The sequence below is a fragment of the Rhopalosiphum padi genome, chromosome 4 (assembly GCF_020882245.1).
Source record: "Rhopalosiphum padi isolate XX-2018 chromosome 4, ASM2088224v1, whole genome shotgun sequence".
Classification (NCBI taxonomy): Eukaryota; Metazoa; Arthropoda; class Insecta; order Hemiptera; family Aphididae; genus Rhopalosiphum; species Rhopalosiphum padi.
This window is the reverse complement of record NC_083600.1, coordinates 38,139,206-38,160,670: the sequence shown is the minus strand read 5'-3', so window position 1 is coordinate 38,160,670 and position 21,465 is coordinate 38,139,206. Positions and strand designations below refer to the sequence as shown.

At 26.3% G+C, this 21,465-nt stretch overlaps 2 protein-coding genes across 2 annotated transcripts; both read left to right on the top strand.

The window, feature by feature from the left end:
• The first annotated feature begins 4,456 nt into the window (after positions 1–4,456).
• On the top strand, positions 4,457–6,885 carry LOC132930473 (microsomal glutathione S-transferase 1-like). The gene is made up of 3 exons (XM_060996364.1): positions 4,457–4,902; positions 6,435–6,517; positions 6,597–6,885. Exons 1-3 carry the CDS (start codon positions 4,780–4,782, stop codon positions 6,838–6,840), a joined length of 450 nt encoding a protein of 149 aa, XP_060852347.1. The 5' UTR covers positions 4,457–4,779; the 3' UTR covers positions 6,841–6,885.
• Positions 6,886–10,197: 3,312 nt separating this feature from the next.
• On the top strand, positions 10,198–16,534 carry LOC132930228 (ethanolamine-phosphate cytidylyltransferase). Its single transcript, XM_060995974.1, has 8 exons — positions 10,198–10,609; positions 10,706–10,843; positions 12,249–12,361; positions 12,424–12,490; positions 12,593–12,818; positions 12,893–13,093; positions 13,154–13,374; positions 15,387–16,534. Exons 1-8 carry the CDS (start codon positions 10,560–10,562, stop codon positions 15,487–15,489), a joined length of 1,119 nt encoding a protein of 372 aa, XP_060851957.1. The 5' UTR covers positions 10,198–10,559; the 3' UTR covers positions 15,490–16,534.
• Positions 16,535–21,465: the final 4,931 nt, after the last annotated feature.

The window sequence follows — 21,465 nt, the reverse complement described above, 5'->3', positions numbered from 1 at the left end:
AATACATATTTTACGCATATACATACTTATATACATCATGAAGATGCGTAATCGAATGTCAGAATGCAAAAATAATAATAATGTCAATTATAATATTATACCTATACCCATGCAAAATGTTGATTCATTTGTATGCGTTAACCAATAAACAATAAACATCGTGCGAGTACAGATTTAATTTAATATTTAATTAGCCGTATTGGTTTAAACATGGTTATAAACTTATGACTTGCCTATATATATATTCATCCTCATTCCTCATTATAATGACGAATCATACTACGTTTTACATATACTATATTCCTAATAAATAGAAATTAAACATGTTTACGTAGTAAATTAATAAAATATATTTTATTGTTACTATTGACTATATAGCAGAATTTTTAATTTATTGTAATACACATATTATGCATATTTACGAGTACACATTATAAGTTATTAAGTTATAAATAGTTATAATATAATCATGAATAAAAACTACAAGATCCTGGTGCAATTGCAACGTTTAATTGCGTATTCCAAAATTCCAAATTACATAGAAACTAGTTATGAATCCGAATTAAGTGGAGTAAATTAATTTAAATAAAAATGTATAATGCACACAATTGTACGAATTGTACGTTTCAGAATTTTTGCATTATCATCAAAATCCATGTAGTTTGCGTTATTTCATCATTACCTATTTTATGAGACTTAGAATTTAATATTAATATTTATAATTATAATATACTATATACAGTCTAACCACCACGCATCATGGTTGTTGGAAAAACGTATAAAAACCTTTCTCTTACAGAATACCACTTAGAAATGTACATAAATACATTGTTATAAAATTGTATTTATCAAATTATACTTTTAAAATTTTGAGCAGGACGATGTGTGTATTGATTTTAAAATGATGTTTGTGTGTTTTGTGTGTTTCATCACATTATAGGCAGCAAAAATGCTTCAATTTTTTATAGTTGGTACTTCGAGAAATTAAAAGTAAAAATTTTCCAGTATTTTTCTTGATTAATAGAAAAAAAAAATTTTAAACTTAGTGATAAATGCTGACTATAATGAAGATTGTCTTCGCTCAGAATCGTTTTTGTACTATTCTGCCATGATTTATCAATATCAATATATCATAGGATTAAAATTTAATATATTCATTACAGCTAGACACTAGTGACCTAATGTACAGCAAAGCGGTACTTCCCCACATATTTTTTATATTTTATATTATGACATCATTATGCTTTATATATGCTTACTATATATACTAAAATATTATAATATAAAATAGTAATGCAAAATTATTATTATTTAATATGTGCATGAATATTTGTAGTTTTCATTAAATGTTTGAATAAGTGGTATTAGTTTTAAGTATTAAAACCTTGGTATAACCTTGACTATAGCCTATAAGTTATATAATATACCTACCATTTATTATAATTTATATTACCATCTTTATACATTATAATGATGAATTATAACTTATAAGTAAATATACGCTTTACCCTTTAAATAATTAACAGAAAATTCCATTTAAATTAAATATACTTACTCGTCTTACTCACATAATAAAATATAAATAATAACAATAAAAAGATAAATATTAAATACCTGTTATTAATAATATTATATGTTTTGTTATTTCTATTGGGTATATCAGAATATAATATTCCATTATGTAATGACGTTATAAAGCTATATAGGTTAGGTCTCTTTTATTAATTTACTAAAATATGTTCTGACTATTAGATTAGGTTAATAAAAATACTATTATTTTTATTATTATACTTCGTATGGCGTAATTTATACTAAATATAAGTACCTAGATCGGCTAGATCGTAGGTACAAAGTTACTTTGTATTATTTTAAAAATATAGGTAGATTGAAAAACTATATATCCATTATCCATTCATAATCATTTTTTGTCTTAAAATATAAATAGTATTATTACTAAGCGGTATAAATAAAACCGCTATAGAAAATAGAATTTAGATTAGATTTATTATTAAATTCAACTTTAACTCACCCATTTTAATGACTTTCTATAATGATAAGGTGCACTCGGAACTTATATTATAATGCAATAGATGAGATAGTCTCCCGGTTTTTTTCCATGCATTTATCTAAAATGTCAAAAACATATAAAATAATCTTTCAAATGCACCTATATTTAATAAAATAAATACTTAAAATTGGGTAGGTACCAATTAGGTACCATTGGTGTCAATTAAATAGTCAAAAAGTTCTCTGTAGAAAAAAAAAATAGTACATAAACATCTTTGTAAAGCCACTATTTACGATATACCCCCACGACTCAAAATTTTTTATTTTTATACTAAATATTTCATACATTCTTTCATGTTCACAATATACACATAATATATGTATAAATATAGGCCGTAGGAAGATACACGTATAATTGTATAATAAACATTTTAATAGCAAAAATGAAAATTTCTATTATTAATTTTTTTTATACGTTATAACTTATAATATATACAAAATATATAAGCTAGGTTGTAGGTACAAAGTTTAGATAGTTATTTTTTTTTAAATTGCTGAACATCGAGACAGTATTAATAAGATGCCCATTGGCCGATGTTAATAATGTAATATTACATATTTTTGTTTAATCTTTGATTATGTCTTCGGACATCTGTGATCCTCGCCAATATTTAATTATTTATTGTTGATATTTATTTAGGTAAATACATGTATATTATACATAGTTAAATAGGTAAATAGATACCTATTGATAATGAATAAATATGATCATTTTTTAATGCTCTTTTTTATTAGTTGATACTTGATTATATGTAGTATTTTTTATAGTATCGATGTATTAATTATTGTTTGGTCTGTTCGAATCACAATGTAAGATTTTAAAATTTTAAAATGTCCATAAGTCATAACTCGTTTTAACAGTAAAGTTAAAATTAAAACGTATGAGGCTCACTAAATAATATTCTTACATTTAAATTTTATGATAGGTAAATTAAATTCATTGTAATAAAGGTTTATAAATATAATAAAATAAAGGAGTTTCAGAAGTTAAATAAATTCTTCAGAACGTTCAATTTTCTAGGCTATACGTTTGAAGACGGAAATAACGCTTTCGAGTAGCGTCCTTTTAAAAATTAAATAAAATAAAAAATATGAACGGCCAGAGTGCCAGACCAAAATCGACATAGTTTTATAATTATTTTCATATTGTACGTCTGTATCCACGAGCGCGTGGCTTACTTCTACACTATCTATTCTGAGAAATAATAATAAAATTATATAAAAATACTATAACAAAAAAAAAATAAATATTATATGTACCTAAATTACATCATTAAATTCATATTTGGAAAAAAAAATATTTAGTTTAAATATAATAAGAACCAAATTATTTGTCCGTATTCTAAGCAGTGGTAGATCCAGAGTTGAATTTTGGGGGACTTCCTAAAAAATTACTTCTGAGCCATATAATATACATTATAATGATATTTATGTTGTTTATTTTTATTTTTATTTTATCTATTTTCATTCCAATAACGGCAATAACATTCCCAATGGTTCCCAAAATAGATATTATATAATCAATTATAATTATTAAATTATTACATAATTTAAAATATTTGTTGTAAGTAACAAGAATGTTGAAGAGGTCTGGGGGAGGGGGCTGAGGCCTCTAGCCTTCCCCCCCTGAATCCGCATCTGATTCTAAGTAGATAGACATTGTCATATTGTGTCCTATGACGATTAACGATTGATAGAAACTAAACAGTAAAAATCTGAATAAAATTAGTTTTCGAAATATGTTATATTATTAATTAACCCCTAATAATATGTTAAAATATGATAATCTTAATTACCTTTGTCTATATAAGTTTTCGTCATCTAAATTCTAAGTATAATGATTAATGAACAGTACATCAAATACATTTCTTTTAAAACATCGTTAATTCCTAATTCCTATGAGTAGTTTATATTATATGGGCGAAGTAATCAAAAATATGATTTGTTGTGGGTATAAAACTATGATTTAAAAATAAAGAATATGTTTCGTAGTCTTCTTAAGTTTTTTAAACTATTCTAGTGAAAAGTTGATTATTTCGTTTTTTCCACATAAGTTTTGGATCTCATAGTCTCGTTGCGATTTCAACCACAGAACTATATTCTTTGGAAACTGGTAAGTATGATGAAGATAAAACATACATTTATCATTTATCTCGGAATATCTCGCTCGTTGGGTACAAACTACAAGTCTACAACGTAATTAACCAGTGTATTACGTAGGTAAAATAACGTGCGATTGATCGATTCCGTGTGACCGTGTCCGTCCGCCGTCCGGTAAGAGACGATTGCACGAAAACACGACGACGACAGAGCCGACACACTCGACACACCACACACGAGTACACAAAAAAATACGTAGTAACGTAGTACGTACTCGAATAGTCGAACGCGTATTGGTCGACAGCGTCGCGTCTGCGTAGGTGGGGGTCATGGAGCAAGAATAATAATAACATACTATTATTATCATATTACTATGTTTGTGTGCCGCACTGCCGCGATCCAAACACTCGAAACCAGAAATGACTACATAATGAATTAACGACTAACCATAAACCAACCAACTACTAACGAAAAACGGCTAACCGCTAACGTTCGTCAGTCTGCAGTCGGTACTCAGAGTCAGATCCTAGTTTCATACGTTAGTCAATAGTCGTCTGTGAGTTGTTCACATTTTCTGTTTATTTCCTCTCACGACCGTACACACTATACACTATGGCGATTTCATTGGAAATCGACGAAGGTCTGTTCAGAACGTACGTGTTCTACACGGCCGTATTAGTACTGAAAGTACTCGCGATGGCCCCACTGACGGCCAAACAACGGTTTGCGAAAATGGTAATTGAAATAATATTATGTAAATAATAAACCATACTATATTACATACCTAGTACATTCAATAGATGATGGGTGTTTAAGGTTATAAGCTATAACAATACAACGAGTGTTCATTATTTTTAATCAAAGTAGCTCATCAATTGTTTATATTTTCACAACAATATTAGTTATTACTATAAAATAATTAAATAAACCTACCATTATAATATAATATTCTTAGTGGACATTTATACCAGTTACACTATATGTTAATACCAATAATACCTAAAGGCTAAAATATGTACAATTTTGTTTAGACACATCAATACATAATGCATTATATCGTTATAGGTATAGTCATTGATTAAATATACTGTAAATATATTGTATATTTAATCAATGGTATAGTTTATACCTAAGTAATAGAAAAGTATATTTACTGTAATTATTATATTTTATCAATATAAGTTACTTGATCTATCATTGTGTGAACTTGTTTAAAAAACCTTTGTTTTAACCTTGTTTAATATAATTTAAAAATATATATTACAATAATATGTACTTTGATTACCTAAGCATATTGAATATTTGGAAGTAATCTATCAAAAATAATGAAATGCAAATAATTTTTATAGATTTATAGTATGTACACACTTAAAATATATTATTAAATATTTATTTAAAAACATTAACTCTATTTTTTCACAATAAATAGGTACCTATTCAAATTTTGATATATTAGTTTGCAAAATATTGGGTAAAATAATAATTAAATGTAAAAATTATATAGTTTTGTTTTCATTAGAAAATGGATAGTAAATAGTGTTGAATGTATAGATTATTATATATATAATTATACAAAATATAATTTAGAAACATACTAAAAAAACATTTTTAGTTATTATTATATCTCGCACCTTCAATAGTTACCATTATAATTTAGAATTAATTTAAGTTTTATTTAGTGGACATAGTCATAAGTGGACGCTTAAAATGATAGTTGTAATATTTACATAATTACATGTATTATGGACTATGGAATTATAATGACTATTATTGTTGCAATGTACAAAAAGAAAAGTAAACATTTTTAACTACGGACTACATTCTTGTAGATATATTTCAAAATACTACTAAAGTTTGACCATTATATTTATTATGTTACTTGCTACTTGTTTATAAAACAATTTTATTTCAAGTTGTTTTTAAGGTTTTTAAAAGTTTCTTTTTATGATACCTAAAACAGATTTAGATTCATAAATATTTGTATTTTTTAATTCATCCAATGTGTTTTTAAACATAAACAAAACAATAAATGGATTTTATAACTAAATAAACATGAACAAAAAGTGTTCATTTTATATTAATTAGATATCAAATAGACAATAGTCCTATTCTTTATTTATTAAATAAATTTGTAGTGATGTGTAAATAAAAAAATATATATATTATTTATTTATTTTTGTAGATATCATTTGATTAAAATATTTAAAATAGGCATTAATAGTTTAATGTAACTACGAATAATAATTACTAATTATTTTATTTGATAGGTATTTGCTAACCCTGAAGATGCAAAGATGAATTCAAAATCAAAAGTGAAGTTTGATGATCCCGATGTTGAAAGAGTCAGGAGGTATATTATTATTTATTATATAATATGTTATGTAATATTTTAAATATATATTTATGTTTGAATTCAAATAATTTTTCAGGGCTCATCTCAACGATTTGGAAAATATTCCTTTCTTTATAGTTGCATGTTTTGGTTACTTATTAACCAGTCCAAATGTATATATTGCTACTAACTTAATAAGATTGTTTGTAGCAAGTAGAATAATTCATACAATAGTTTATACTGTAATCGTCTTACCACAACCAGCAAGAGGATTATCTTGGTTTGCTGGATACGCAACAACTTTATATATGGCTGTTCAAGTTATTTTAAGTTTTGTTTAATATTACTTTAGGAAAAACATAATAAAGCTCAATATTTTATTATTAGTCTTCTGTGGTTTTAATTTGTATATATTCCATTACCTTATTAAAACATAGACAATTTATCATACAATTCATTAAGTAAAACAAAATATCTGTCTGATTTATTAAATATATGTTTATCTTTTTTTTTTTAAAGACTAAAGGCTTTGATAACTGAGGTCATTAGCCTACATTTTACATAGATTTTGTAATACACAACCTATTCCATTTATAGTTATAGATGTATATCTTTATAAATAGATTAAAGTCACAAAATTCTGAACTTATGGTTTCATAAAAATTTAAGACTAATAAAATGGGGAGTGGAGTTTTAGTTGAGATGAAATAGCTGAGTCTATATACTTTAGAATAGTATTAATTAGTAAAAATTTAAAATAGTATAATTCTGGTATAACTCGTATAAAAAAAATATTAGTAACAGTTGAAACCCCTATTGGCTATTATGTAAAAAAAATCCAATCAAATGTGTTATGGCATTATATTATACATGTATAGACGTATAGTACTTATTACTCATATTGTTACAGGTACAAAAATAAAATAATAGCTGGTATAGGTGTATCGTGTATGCTGTATAATAAGTTATATTAAATACAACTAGGTCTAACCTTGTTAGACATTGTTATACCTACTACCATTGATTATAAAAAGTATTAATAATCAATAAAACTACATTACTAGGTACATATTCTAATTAAGGTATTCTTAATGATTTCACATTATGATTAAAATAGTTTTAAGTACAATGAAAAAGTAATTAATGTTTTAATAAAGATAATTTTTTTTAATGTACTTAAATGTACTTATAAGTTATAGGTATATTTTAGTATCAAGTTTGAAAAAGAAAATTTTTAATCAAATTAAAAAAGAAGTTTAAACAATTTTTTTTACAAATTTTGTAAAAATTATTGTAGTGGAGTCGACTTTAAAATGTCACGGAATATGAAGAAATGTATTGAGCTGACCATGCTGATATTGACAATAAATAAACACAATTTTTTTTAAAAAATTAAGTTGTCAAAATCATGCGCCGATCCAGGATATGTTACCGGGGAAGGGGGGAGGGAGAGTCGAATACTATAATATGTGTGTATCATATTTTATCGGCTGCCGAAAACAGAGATGCTAGAGCTTAGAATTCACCTAACCTAAGTGGCAGAGTCTACTCTCTAGGGTAGGGCTATCGTCCCTTGGCCAAACTGGCAACCGTGCCTACTAGGATTAGGAACCGTTCCAATGTGTAATCTATCGAAAAGACGACAAATGACTAGTATATTATCTACAATCAATTGTTTTTATAAGCGAACGTGTGATGTGCCGATAACCGATAACCAATATTTACATAATTATTATACTATTATAATACACGATAATACTTTAAAGACTTCAGTCATCGACACGACTGGAATATTGAGTGGAATACTGGATTTTGTATATGACGTGTGTGTTACGCTTTTACAGTTTCGGGTACCTTTTACGATATTAAGTAGATGTGTTTTAAAATATCATCCCATTGTTACCAATATCAGTTATAACCATTTTTATTGTTAATTCATGTCGTATAAGATTATACTCCAAAAGATGAAAATGAAACATCTGCAGAAAATAATTGATGGAATTATGGAAATTGATTACAGGGAAGTGTGGATATTTGGTTTGTCTATAATTGTCTTGTAATCATTTCAACAAAACTGAACGTCGATTTTTCATTCTAGGACAAAATTATTGACAAACGCTGAAACGCTTTTAGTAAATTATAGAAATATCAAATACTATCAGTATGGACATAATATTCCATTGCCTTTTGCCTTAAACACAGGAATTTAAATCATATAGCATAAAGTACACTTAAAAATCAAAGAGTTATTCACCAAACTGTGAATCATACTGAAAATATTGTGTCAAGAATCAAGACTCAAAACCGAAAAATAAAAAATAAAAGTTAATGGTGCTTTTCCGCTATTGCCAAATAACAGCATTACAGCAATAACCAACAAGGCAACAACTAAAAGAAGATTGCCGATTGGTGTATTGGTGTATATCATAATGTATTTATGCCATCGGGTATCCAATAAAAAAATTAAATATTTGATAGTTTTTTAAAACGCGCGATGAAATGACAGCTATAATATAAAATCATGAATTTTAATTATTTCATATCGTTTCCTGTTCTGTTTAAAAAGAGTAGGTTTATTTTTAATAACTATAATAGGTATCATATAACATATTTTTTAAATAAAACAAACTTTCTTTTAGAATTAATTAGGTAAACAAAAAACAACATTTTCTAGGTCAAAAACCTACAAAAATTATAAGTGTTAAATGTTAAATTTCTATATAATATTATTATGTAACTTGAAAAGACTAATGAATAATGATGTCCAGAAAAATGCTTTTATACAATTTATGGTGGTGAGTTGAAAGAAGTTCTAAAAAATAGTCGAAAACGTGATTAAAAAGGTAATATTTTGAAAACAATGTATAAAAGAATGGTGTCAAATATTTCATTCCATATCTACGTAAAAAACAATATAAAATATTATTTAAATAATACAATGTTTACGGTAGATACTAAACCATCAAACGTGCGGTAGGTAGATGGCATATTGCCATATTGGACGAGTACCCACTAAAAAAAAAAAATCAATTGTGTCAAAAATTGGTTTTGTGTAAAATAAATCCCATTTTTTCTTATTTTTTTTTTGTTTTCCCTGATTATTTTGAATTATACTAATTATGGGTATATTACTCTTGAAATGTAAATGTTATAAAAAAACTTTGAATTACTATTATATTATATTTATATAGTTTATAGATAATGTTACAAAATTTAATTATCAAAGATCTAAAAACATCATGGAACAATATCCCATCAAGGACCAAGGTTGTTCTTATAAATTAACTATTTAAAAACAAATATTTACTAATTTACTTCGGAATATATAATACATTTCTAGTACCTACCTGCTTTTTATGGATATTTTGGATAATATTTATAGTTTATACTGCAAGAAAATCAAAAATATTAAAAAGTACATATTAGGTATTTTCAATTACTTTTAATTTGCTTTTAGTGAGGCAATTGGGACTTGAGTGGACCAAGCCCACCGATTTCTGTAAATGTCATATTATTCGTCTTATTATGCAAATAGTAGGTACAAATCGTTAATTTCAAATAAAGAGAGGAAAAAAATCTTCTTTTATCTATGACGATAAAAGAAAATACCGGGCGGCGGCGTGATTACGGAATACGGAGGTTTGATCGCGTTATCATTTTGAACTTTGGCTGAACACTGTTTTGTGATAAGCGTTTCAAAATCGTACAAATCGCAATGAAATTAGAACATTATTGATAGCATTGCCGCATTGGAATTCGTCGTATTTTGCATCGATTTGGCACTCGTCGTTTACGAGTTAGTAGTAAGTAGTTACTTACGAGTTACGGTGGAGCGGTGAACGAATAAATTATCGTTCTGTGCTGTGCACACGGAATCCGGTATTACCGTTGCAACATTCGTTGCCGTCGATAACATTCCAACGCGCTCATAAAACAGCGAGACACGTCGACGCAAGGCGTCGCAGTTAATACGCGGCATTCACGTTGCAGTTCATAGTTAGCGTAGTCAGGTCTACGTCTCCGTTCGGTTGTGCAGCGTTGGGTGTTCGTACTTGAGAAGATGAGTGAACAAGTGGAAAATAAACCCGTGAGGGTTTGGTGCGATGGATGGTGAGTACACTTTGGTCGTGTCTTTTATTGTTTTGTAGAAGTGATCATATTAATGTTATTAATGATATTGTTTCTGGTTTTCCGTTCGTCACACAGTTTCGACATGGTGCACTTTGGTCATGCAAACTCGTTGCGACAAGCCAAAGCGTTGGGACATTATCTGGTCGTAGGCATACACACCGATGACGAAATAGCCAAGCATAAAGGTCCACCTGTTTTCACAGAACAAGAGAGGTAATTAATCACTAATCAATCATGTATCTATTATGTCATGTAATTACTTTTTAGCTCAAATCAACCACCACCTCCACCATCAAAGATTTTTTTTTTGATATACCTCGTGATACTTTTAGATTTAAGTCAAGTAAATTAATGGAAAATTATTATTTTATGTAATAATCAGTTGTAAGGTAGCATTTTCTTATCATAATTCTGCAAATAATTTAATATGCATTTATATTTTATCATCTAATTTTTATTATTATTATTATTTTAATTTTATATTATGTTATTTATTATTCTTGTGTTATTATGTGTTAAGTAAATTACATATTCCTTTCACATTTCTAATTGTATAAAGAGTTAATCCCAAATATTACTATAAATAAATAAATTAATTTGTAAAAGTGATAATTGCCAATTAGGTAGGTTGTATTGATTTAAAAATTGTATTGCCTAAAATTTCACTCTGTCAAGTTATTATATTTTTATTAGTTTCATATGTTTGTATTAGATACATACTGTGCATAATAATAAATTATAATTGATTATAGAAGTATAATAATTTTTTCATTCAATTTTTTTGGGTAGTCAACATGATCTTATACATTATAGCATGAGTCGCCACTGGTAGTTTTTATATCTAGTGTAATTACTAAATAAAAAGATATTTTAATGATTATTAGTAACTTAATCTGTTTTTAACCATTTGATATTTTTGTTTGAATAAATAATGAGTCATTGTAGAAAACTGTAATGTCATAAAATCATTAGTGTCTAGACTGAAGAAGGTGTAGAAATGTCATACAAATTTCAGTCCCTGATATATTAAATTCATTAAAGAAATTTATTCAATACATACTAATTATTATAAAAATTTTAGCAGATTGTTTTATTAGAAATTTATAACAAGTATTTATAATTTGGACTAAAACCTCAATTAGCCTATACAAGTATAAATATTAAAATGTCTTATTTATCATAAATTAATCAATCATATACTTAGTTTACAACAAAAATAAATTTATTTCTTTATCACTTGTATAAAACATTGAAATTAATTAAATTATTATATTTATTTCAATTATAATTTATAATTGTAGATTGCAATAAATTATATAAGTTATTTAATTTTTTTATTAATCATTATTAGATTGGGTTGGATATAACATTAAATATTCTAAAAAGCAAGAGCATAACCAATGTATTAAAAAAATAAAAATGAATATGTTATGTCTAAAAAATAACAATGAAATAAAAACAGATATTACATACCATGATAGAGATGGTATTATTTTAATTAGATACCATTATGTGTTTTAATTGATTAAATATTATAAATATTGCCTTAAAATTAATATTTTATAATGTTATATATCTTTCAAAATAAATTATTCATGTATTGTTAAATTATTTTCAGGTCTAAAATGGTGAAAGCGATTAAATGGGTTGATGAGGTAGTAGAAGGCGCTCCTTATGTTACAAATCTTGAAACTTTGGATCAACATAATTGTGATTTTTGTGTTCATGGAGGTAAATATTTTATTTTATTCTAAATACATAATTTTTAATTTATTTATGTATATGTTTTGTAGATGATATTACAGTTACAGCAGATGGAGTTGACACATATCATCTTGTTAAAAAAGCGAATAGATACAAGTATGCCAAATAAATAGTATTTATTTATGATATGTGATTTGATATAGATATAATATGATGATTGAATACTATAACTATTATTAAATAAATTTACTTTTCTAGAGAAGTAAAACGAACTGAAGGAATTTCAACTACAGATGTAGTTAGTCGTATGTTGCTAATGACAAGACAACATTTCTACAAAGGTGATAAAGAATATGAAGTGGAAAAAGAGCATTCTTCAGTAATGGGTCAGGACAAAGCTGCCAGAAGTCCATGGACCGGTTGTTCACAATTTTTACCTACTACAAAAAAAATTATTCAATTCAGTGAAGGCATAGAACCTAAGGTAATAGAAATTTATGATTAAAATTTATGTACCAAGAGCAAGAAGTACTAATTTATCATTGTTATACATTTCAGCCTACTGATAGAGTAGTATATGTTGCTGGTGCTTTTGACATATTTCATGTTGGTCATTTAGATTTTTTAGAAAAAGCCCATCAGCATGGTAATTTTCTTATTGTTGGTTTGCACACTGATCCAGTGGTTAACCAATACAAAGGCTTGAATTACCCAATTATGAATTTACATGAACGAGTCTTGAGTGTTCTAGCCTGCAAAGTAATATTTCTACTCAACGATTTATTAAAACAGTCTATCATTTTACTATTAATTTTTCAGTATGTATCTGAAGTTGTTATTGGAGCACCATACAGTGTAACAGCAGATTTAATGAAACATTTTCATGTTGATGTTGTATGCCATGGGAAAACACCTGTGAAAATGGATGTTAACGGTGAAGACCCATATGCGCTTCCTAAATTGATGAATAAATTTGTGATAGTTGATTCAGAAAATAACATGACAACAGAAAAAATTGTTGAGCGCATTATTATTAATAGGTAAAAATAATAATATTTAATAGTATCACAATATTTTTATAGTTTTAAGTGTAAAACAAAATATTAAAATATTAAATGCTAACGTTTTATAGTATTAGCATATTTTATATTATAAGATAAAGATATTTCACAATTATTAAAGTTGTCTTTCATTGTCTGTATAGAGGTGATATTGTGGTATGCTAAAAGTTCTAATAATCTTCGTCTTTAGTAGAGTACAATAACATTAATAACATATGGGATTTTTAATTTTTGTATGCTGTATTTGTTGAAAGTTGTATTCAGAACAAGTTTTTTGATTGAAAAATGAGAAACTATGTTAACAAGATTTTATTTTGTGTTTCTGTGTTTTAATTTTTTTTAAAGCATAAAAAATGAGTCTGGTTGGCAACTGTTCAGTTTTATTTTTTTAGGGTTCATAATCATTTTTGGTTTTGTTTGATATGTGTTTTTGAAATACAAGGTGATTCTTGTAAAAATAAACATTAATGTAATTAGGTAGTTTAAATGTCATTGTAAGTATATATTATAATATATATATATAATTTTAATTTCTTAAATTTAAAGTCATTATAAAATTATTATATTTTTTTATTGTTATTATATCATTTTTTAAATTTTTACTTTTTAAATGATAGTAAATATTTTTAATTTCATATGTTGATACAAATATTTATCTGAAAATTTTAATAATAAACAAAAAATAAAATTTTATGATTAGTAAAAGTATTAGAGTAGGTAGTGCAGAATGGCATAAAGAACCCATCAAAATGTTTATTCACTACTTTTCATTTTAAATTTAAATACTTGTAAAATAATAACTAATTAACTACGAAAATCTTCATGAATTGAAATTTGCAAACAATATTTTGCTACAGAATATAAAATCTAAAATGCATATTGTAATTTAAAAAAGTAATTAATGTTTTTATGTAATGACTTAAAATTTAAAAATGTTTAGACTTTTAAATGAAATTAGTTAACTTTTAAAAGAATCACCTTGTATGATATAATTAAAGTTTAAATGTTTTTAAGAAAATTACCTGTTTTTTTGCATTTTTTAATTTTTTATATTTATGTAATAAGATATTGAACCATGTTAAAGCATAAAAAAATTAAAAATCACATTTCTTTGTATGTCAGGTATGTTGGCTTAAAAATTTTTAGAGTTATTAAAGTTACTACATATACTTTAAATTTGATAAAAAACTTATGCTAAATTGTATGACTGTACAATATTAAATCAGTTATATTTTGGATATTAAATATATTATATTAAAACTGAAACAAAATTAGCAAACTTGATAATATAAATATAAAAAAAAAAATTACGGGCATAACATTTTTTTGAGGGTTTATAGCACTGACCTAGTGGCAAAAAGTATAATTTCTATTATTTTAGGGACAAAAAAAAATATTTTTCCCTGGGGCGCTCTTATGTAGGTGTATCTATGTCACTGTAGCTGTAATTTTATTTAATTAAGCTCAACAGTTATTTTCTACAAACTATAGTCTTTAAAAAAAACTTGATTTGATTTTTAATCTTTACGATCAAATTGTAAAATCATACTTGAAAAATAAAATAAAATAATATTATATTTTTTTTTTAGCAATAGTAAGACAAGTGTTAATTATACCTCATAAATCAAGGGTATGACAATGTCTTAACAATATGTTATAATTAATTTGTCAATTTATGTAGCCTGTTTTATACCTCAAAAATAATTGGAATAAAATTAATTTTTAATGTGTTAAATTAATGAGTATCAATAATTATTTTATGTAGTTTTAAGTCAGTGTATTAAATTATAATTATTTATACAATTTTATTTAATAACTAAGAGTAACTAATACCTAATAAGAGTAGTAATTTTTTTTTTTTAATTTATTGAAGACATTGTAGATTATGACTTGTCTGTGTAATATTATGTTTGTTTTAAAACTATATACTTTAATATTAAGGTAGTATACAATTATTTTTTTATTGATTTAATATTTTTTTAATTTTATAGACTTGAGTTTGAAGCTAGGAACATAAAAAAAGAAGCTAAGGAATTAGCAGTCATCAAACAAATGGAAGACCAGTTAGAAAAAATAAAAGTGGAATCATGCTAGTATTGTGTAAGTTAATTTTTAATTGATTGTCAAATATGCTGATAATAATTCTTGTAATTGATCATTCATCCAAATAATTTTAATAATGTGTTACCAATCAATACATTGATCAATTTCTTCTTTGTGTATCTGTATTTGTTGTTTGATTTTTATTTATTTATTTATTATTATTATTATTATTATTATTATTATTATTATTATTGGTTAATTATACAATACTACAATACCTTTAAACTAATGGCTTATTTTAAAAGTTATTTAAGTACATAAGACCTGTTAATTATTATCTATCTGAACCTACCCCATATTTTTACTACATCCACAGAATAAATTTAATTTATTCTGTGTTACATCAATTATTTGGTATTATATAGATGGTGATGGACATATAGGGTATTTGGTTTGGTTAGTTATATTTATTTTTATTAATTTTGCTAAACATTTATTGTAAAATGTAGTGCCAAAAATAATAAAAATAAGCATATTGTCAAAAATTAAATTTCTTATATAGACATGTTGTTTGTTATTTTCATCCTAATTAAAAAAATTACTTATTTGTATTCCAACAATAAAAACTAATTAAAAAGAATACTTAACAATTAATTAAATGTTTAATCGCTAGAATGTTTGTAATGGATTGCTAAATTTATAATTATGTTCTGAATGTATCTAGAGCATAAATTTGTTAGTAATTTAATGTATCTATTATAGTGAACAAAAACATTCTTAAGAGGTAGTCAACATTTTTTAAGTATTTGTTGTCCATTCTATTAAACTGAATTTGATTTCATTTAGAATTATTAATAATAAGTTTATATTATTTCCAGTCTTTAAAATAGATGTTTATTTATCTTAAATATGTTAATAAGCATTGTATTGAATTGCTTCTGTATTTAAACTATTTCTTTTATTTGTCTTTAAAATGTAATTCCATTTTTATTATATAATTGACTATTTATAAATTTGTTTCAATATTGTACTTAGATTCCATGATATAATTTTTATATTTTTAAATTTAATAAACTATACCTTTTTCATACATGAATTAATTTATTTGATTTAATGATGGCTAGCATCTTGTATATTTTAATTCTTTTGAATTATTTATTATTTATGATAATTTCCATTATCATTATTATTATATTATTAATGATCTCAATTTTTCATTTACTTAAAATTTATATTTCCATTTTTTAAATGGAAAATTTGATTATGCAATATAATTGATCAGCTGCTGATCTAAGGAGCAATTTTGGAAGTGGTTATAAATGTATTTTGTATATACCTATACAACATATAACTATAAAACATTGGTACTTAATATTCTTTTGTATATGTGTATGGCGTTAGCCAATACTGCATAAATTATAGATTTATATATAGATTATTAATAATTGATTTAAATTATAATAAATAATTTGTATTAATTTAATACTATTAAATATCTTTACAAACTTGAAATTTTATTTAATAATATTCTTTAAAAAATATATATAATTAAATAAATAGTGTTATATTTTTATGTTTTATAACATATACATATGTAGTCGTAAAGACATATTTAATGTTTTTATTAAAAGTCATGTATTATAATATATTGATATTTTCAATGTGTCAATCATTGAGTAAATAACCGATATTGATATGTGTAGGAACACTAGGAACTGATAAATAACGATAATGATAATTCAATAAAGAATTATTTAAAATTTTTGACCGTGCGATAATGTACATGAATTTTTATTTTAACAATAAATTATGAGTAATCAATTGACAAAAAAGTCAAGGGAGAAACTCTCAGGATCTCCCCTTGTAAGCACACGCCCTGCAATTGATATATTTTGACTGCGGTGGTGCATACAGCTTGGTCGATTATATCCTGATAATTTACTGCAGGGATCTCAAATTTTTTTACTCAAAGCCCAAAGGACATACAAGTTACAAATATTAAAAACTGTGGTCCCTTGCAAAACATAGTATAATTACAGTAATCGCATTTACACTATTATACTTTTTGGTTATATAGAAAATATAAATTTAATGAATAGGTATAATAAATAAGTGCAAGTTTTTGATGATTATTGTAGCATTAAATTTAGTGTATATAGGTATCTATCTAGACATCTAGTGCATTTTTTTAGGACTGGGGATTGGAAGCTATGATTTTTTGTCTTTGTCTAACACACACGCAACGTAGGATTATAGACGTGTTCTATTTCCAATGCACTGATTGATATAATGAAGCGAAAAGAATTCTGAACACAGATTTGAATTCTTCATCAAGTCTTTTGAGATCGCCTTTCCCACATTTTTGATTTTTTCGATTTTTACTACACCAAAAATTGAAATATGTCAATTTTTTAATTACTCTTTTTTAATATAACGTTTTTCGGATTTTGAGAGGATAAAATCAAAAATGTGGGAAAGTAGATTTTATGACGAATTCAAATCTGTATTCAGAATTCTTATCGTTTCATTATAGCAATCGGAACGTTGGAAATAGAACATGTTTATAATTTTATGTTGCGTGTGTGACGTACTGACGTGTGTTAGATAAAGACAGAAAATCATCGCTTCCAATCTCCTTAAAGAAATGTACCTATTGTACCCAGTTTTGTTTAATATTGAATGTATAACACTTTAATATGTATTCTTCTTAAAAAATTATTCAAGATAATATGAATAGTTAATTTTTAAATTATTCGTCGCAGTTAAAGCGGACCAGTAAAAACTTGCCGGCGGGCCAGATTTGGTTTGCGGGTCGTTGTTTGGGGACTACTGCAGACTTACTGTATACGCTCAATATAATTGACGTACAATTATTATGATTACGGATACTAGTTAAACATACCGATTACCAATTATGTAATGGCATAACTATATATCTAACACAATAATACGGTTATAACTTTTAACCTTATAACCTATAGAGTATAGGCAGTACATAAATAATGCCAATTAAAATAACTTGTGTAGAAATAAAGATGCATGGTCATTTATATAGGTATGCGTGTAATGTGTGATGTAGGTATAATACAGGTACAAACACGTAGGAATGTGATAATATGTATAATAACACGCGTTCAGTTTAGTGGGGCAGTGGGGCGGGTATCTGTGTATTTGAAATCAATGATAAATTAGGTGTATTGCGTTCGAAAAACAATTCTGAAAAGATCTGTTACCATGAGCATGAATGATCGACGTCTGTTACAAACCGTACAAACATTTATTTTACTTTCATTCTTTCCGCCGTTCGTTTGCATTTTTTCGTAAGTACTTAATCACATACTTCAAAAGTTTTTGGAAATCTGTTTCGGAAGGGCTCCTGGTGTAAATGTTATCAAAAAGTTTTTAAAAAATGGTAATCGTAATTTTGGACCGGCAACAACATAGCACTGATGATAGCTTATTAGGTTAACTTGAGCGAGTAGGTCATATTGTGATTTGTGAATACTGTTTTTATTTTTTGGGTATTAAAAATGTAATGTCTAAACACTCTAAACTCTAAATTATTGAACCCAGATTAATTAAACTAAATTAATTATAGAAAATGAGCCCGAAATATTTTTATTAATGAAAATCATATTCTTCCAGAGCATACCACGATAACAATTGGCGGTCGTTTTGTTTCTCATTAGTCATTACCTAGTGTCTACCAATATCTTTTTTGTTTTTAAAAATTGGTACTTAATTATCGGTTGGTTTTCTTATTTCTCAATATTAAATAAAACTCAAACAATTATTTTTAAATAGTTTAAAACGTATAAGTCAAGTATTTATTCTACGTAAGTGTATTTTTTTTAATCGTTATTAGTTTATTATTATTATGTCTGATTTTCAGACTTCTTTGATGTACCTACACGTTAAATTTTCTCATCATCAGTTGGTTACCTCAAAAACTTGTAGCCCGAACAAATGTCGCCTTTTGTCTCCCTACCGGTAGCAGAATTCATATCAGTTTTCAATCTGGTTTTACTGCAATAACAATCCATAATTATTGAATTGTTTTATAACAATTTAATAATCGGTGTTTTTCTTCTGCTGTTGAATTCGACGAGCTTAAAATTAAAATGGTGTTTAAAATTTCTGAAACACTAAATAACATTTTGAAGTGCGTGTTCGCTGTTTTAGAACGTGTTGCAGCAGTGATCTAAAATAATAATAATTCCTATCGCGCGCGTTAACAATAACGGAAGACGAAGAAACGGTTCCGGACTGTGGCGGATGGATCGCTTGAGTCGCTTGATGATTTGTATTCTGGGCTATAGTTCGATGGCGCGAGTCGCCGAAAATGGACTTTCAAACGTTGCCTTGTCGTAATAAACGGTTTAACGTGGACCCGATAACAATTATTAGTACGTGTGAAAAATAATATCTTTTATTTTGATAAATCCGTGAATGGTTTGTGCACCGACTGCACCGGATACGTACGCCTCTATATTATAATAAAAGTATACTGTACTATTCATCACTATTTCGCATTACGTGTCATATTATAGGTACCCACTGAATAGATTGATGCATTTAAGCATCTTATTGGCTGCATTGGTTTTCTTAGTTTATTTTTGTATTATTAAACAATTATGCAAATTGAAACAAATGTTTAATTCCGCCAATTTTATATTGATAAATCATTTTCGTCTTTTTTTTTTAAACTTTTTTGACTTATGTTGATAATTTGTAAGTCCAGATACAATAATGATATGTAATTCAAGGTTCTTCGTTCGAAGTTCTAATTTTGAAAAAAAATTTTTTGTATATAAAAATACAATATTACCTATTATATTTATTTTAAATTTAAAACTTTATAAATGTTTATTGACAATTAAACAACTATAATATTGGACATATATTATATATATCATATATATCATCGTGGACAATGGAAAAACTATAAAGTTTTGATATAGAAACAACCAAGGACATAATAACTTATTATATATACGAGTACATGATGTGTACACTATAATATAGTAGGTTTAAGAATATAGTATTTATGTTATGTGGACGCGTTAAAAGTAACAATATTGACAATATTGCAGTACAGTGCATTTACGAACTCTGGTTACCGCAATTTTTTTTCTCCACATCCTGTCGTCACGCGTATCCCCCTGGTCGTCTGCTCCGACATAGCTGGGTCTTCCTTCCAATAATATAATGTCATTGGCTGTGCAATGTGTCCGGATAAACAATATAATAATGACGATATTTTATATTACAACGTGAAGGTGTATCGTGTGCGGTAACCGAATAACGCTGACGTGTCCTCTGCATGTATAATAAAAGTAAAACGATATAACACGTGCATGTCCGAATAGTATTATAATATAGTATAGGTAACTATACATAATATCTGGTATAGAACCACGTTTTGCGAACCGGTGCCATCATTTATTCTACGCGTAAGACCGGATCGACCATTAAGTTGTATTTCTTGTCAATTTTTTGATATGCACATATTGCCTTTAGGTTGGTCATGGTCCACATGAAATTCCCATTGAAATTACGTTTTATTTGTTGTCACACTCGATGATGTTAAGTGGCTATCTGCAGTTGCTGATAAAGTGACATCATTCGTACTATGATTTTAATTTGAACCCACCGGCGCAACACTTTTAGTCCATTTTTATAATCACAATCATCATAAACTCATAACGATCTCAGCCAGGCAGCGAGGTCGTTACAAATGATAATGTTAAATATACCTCTAGGGCTGTGAAACTATAATATAATAAAAAATGACATGATGTTCTCTATACAAAAACATGCACATTGTCAAATAAATATTTATATTTGGGTTGGTTATTAATCGATTATAAAAAAATATGGAGTGCAGAATTTTGTAGTAGTATGTTTATCAACTTTTGAATAAATCCTACTTCTAAAATGTGACAAATAAAATAAAAACCATCTAAAATAATTAAATGCAAAGGCTATCGCGCCAAAAGCGATTCAATTTTTAAATTTTCCTAGTTT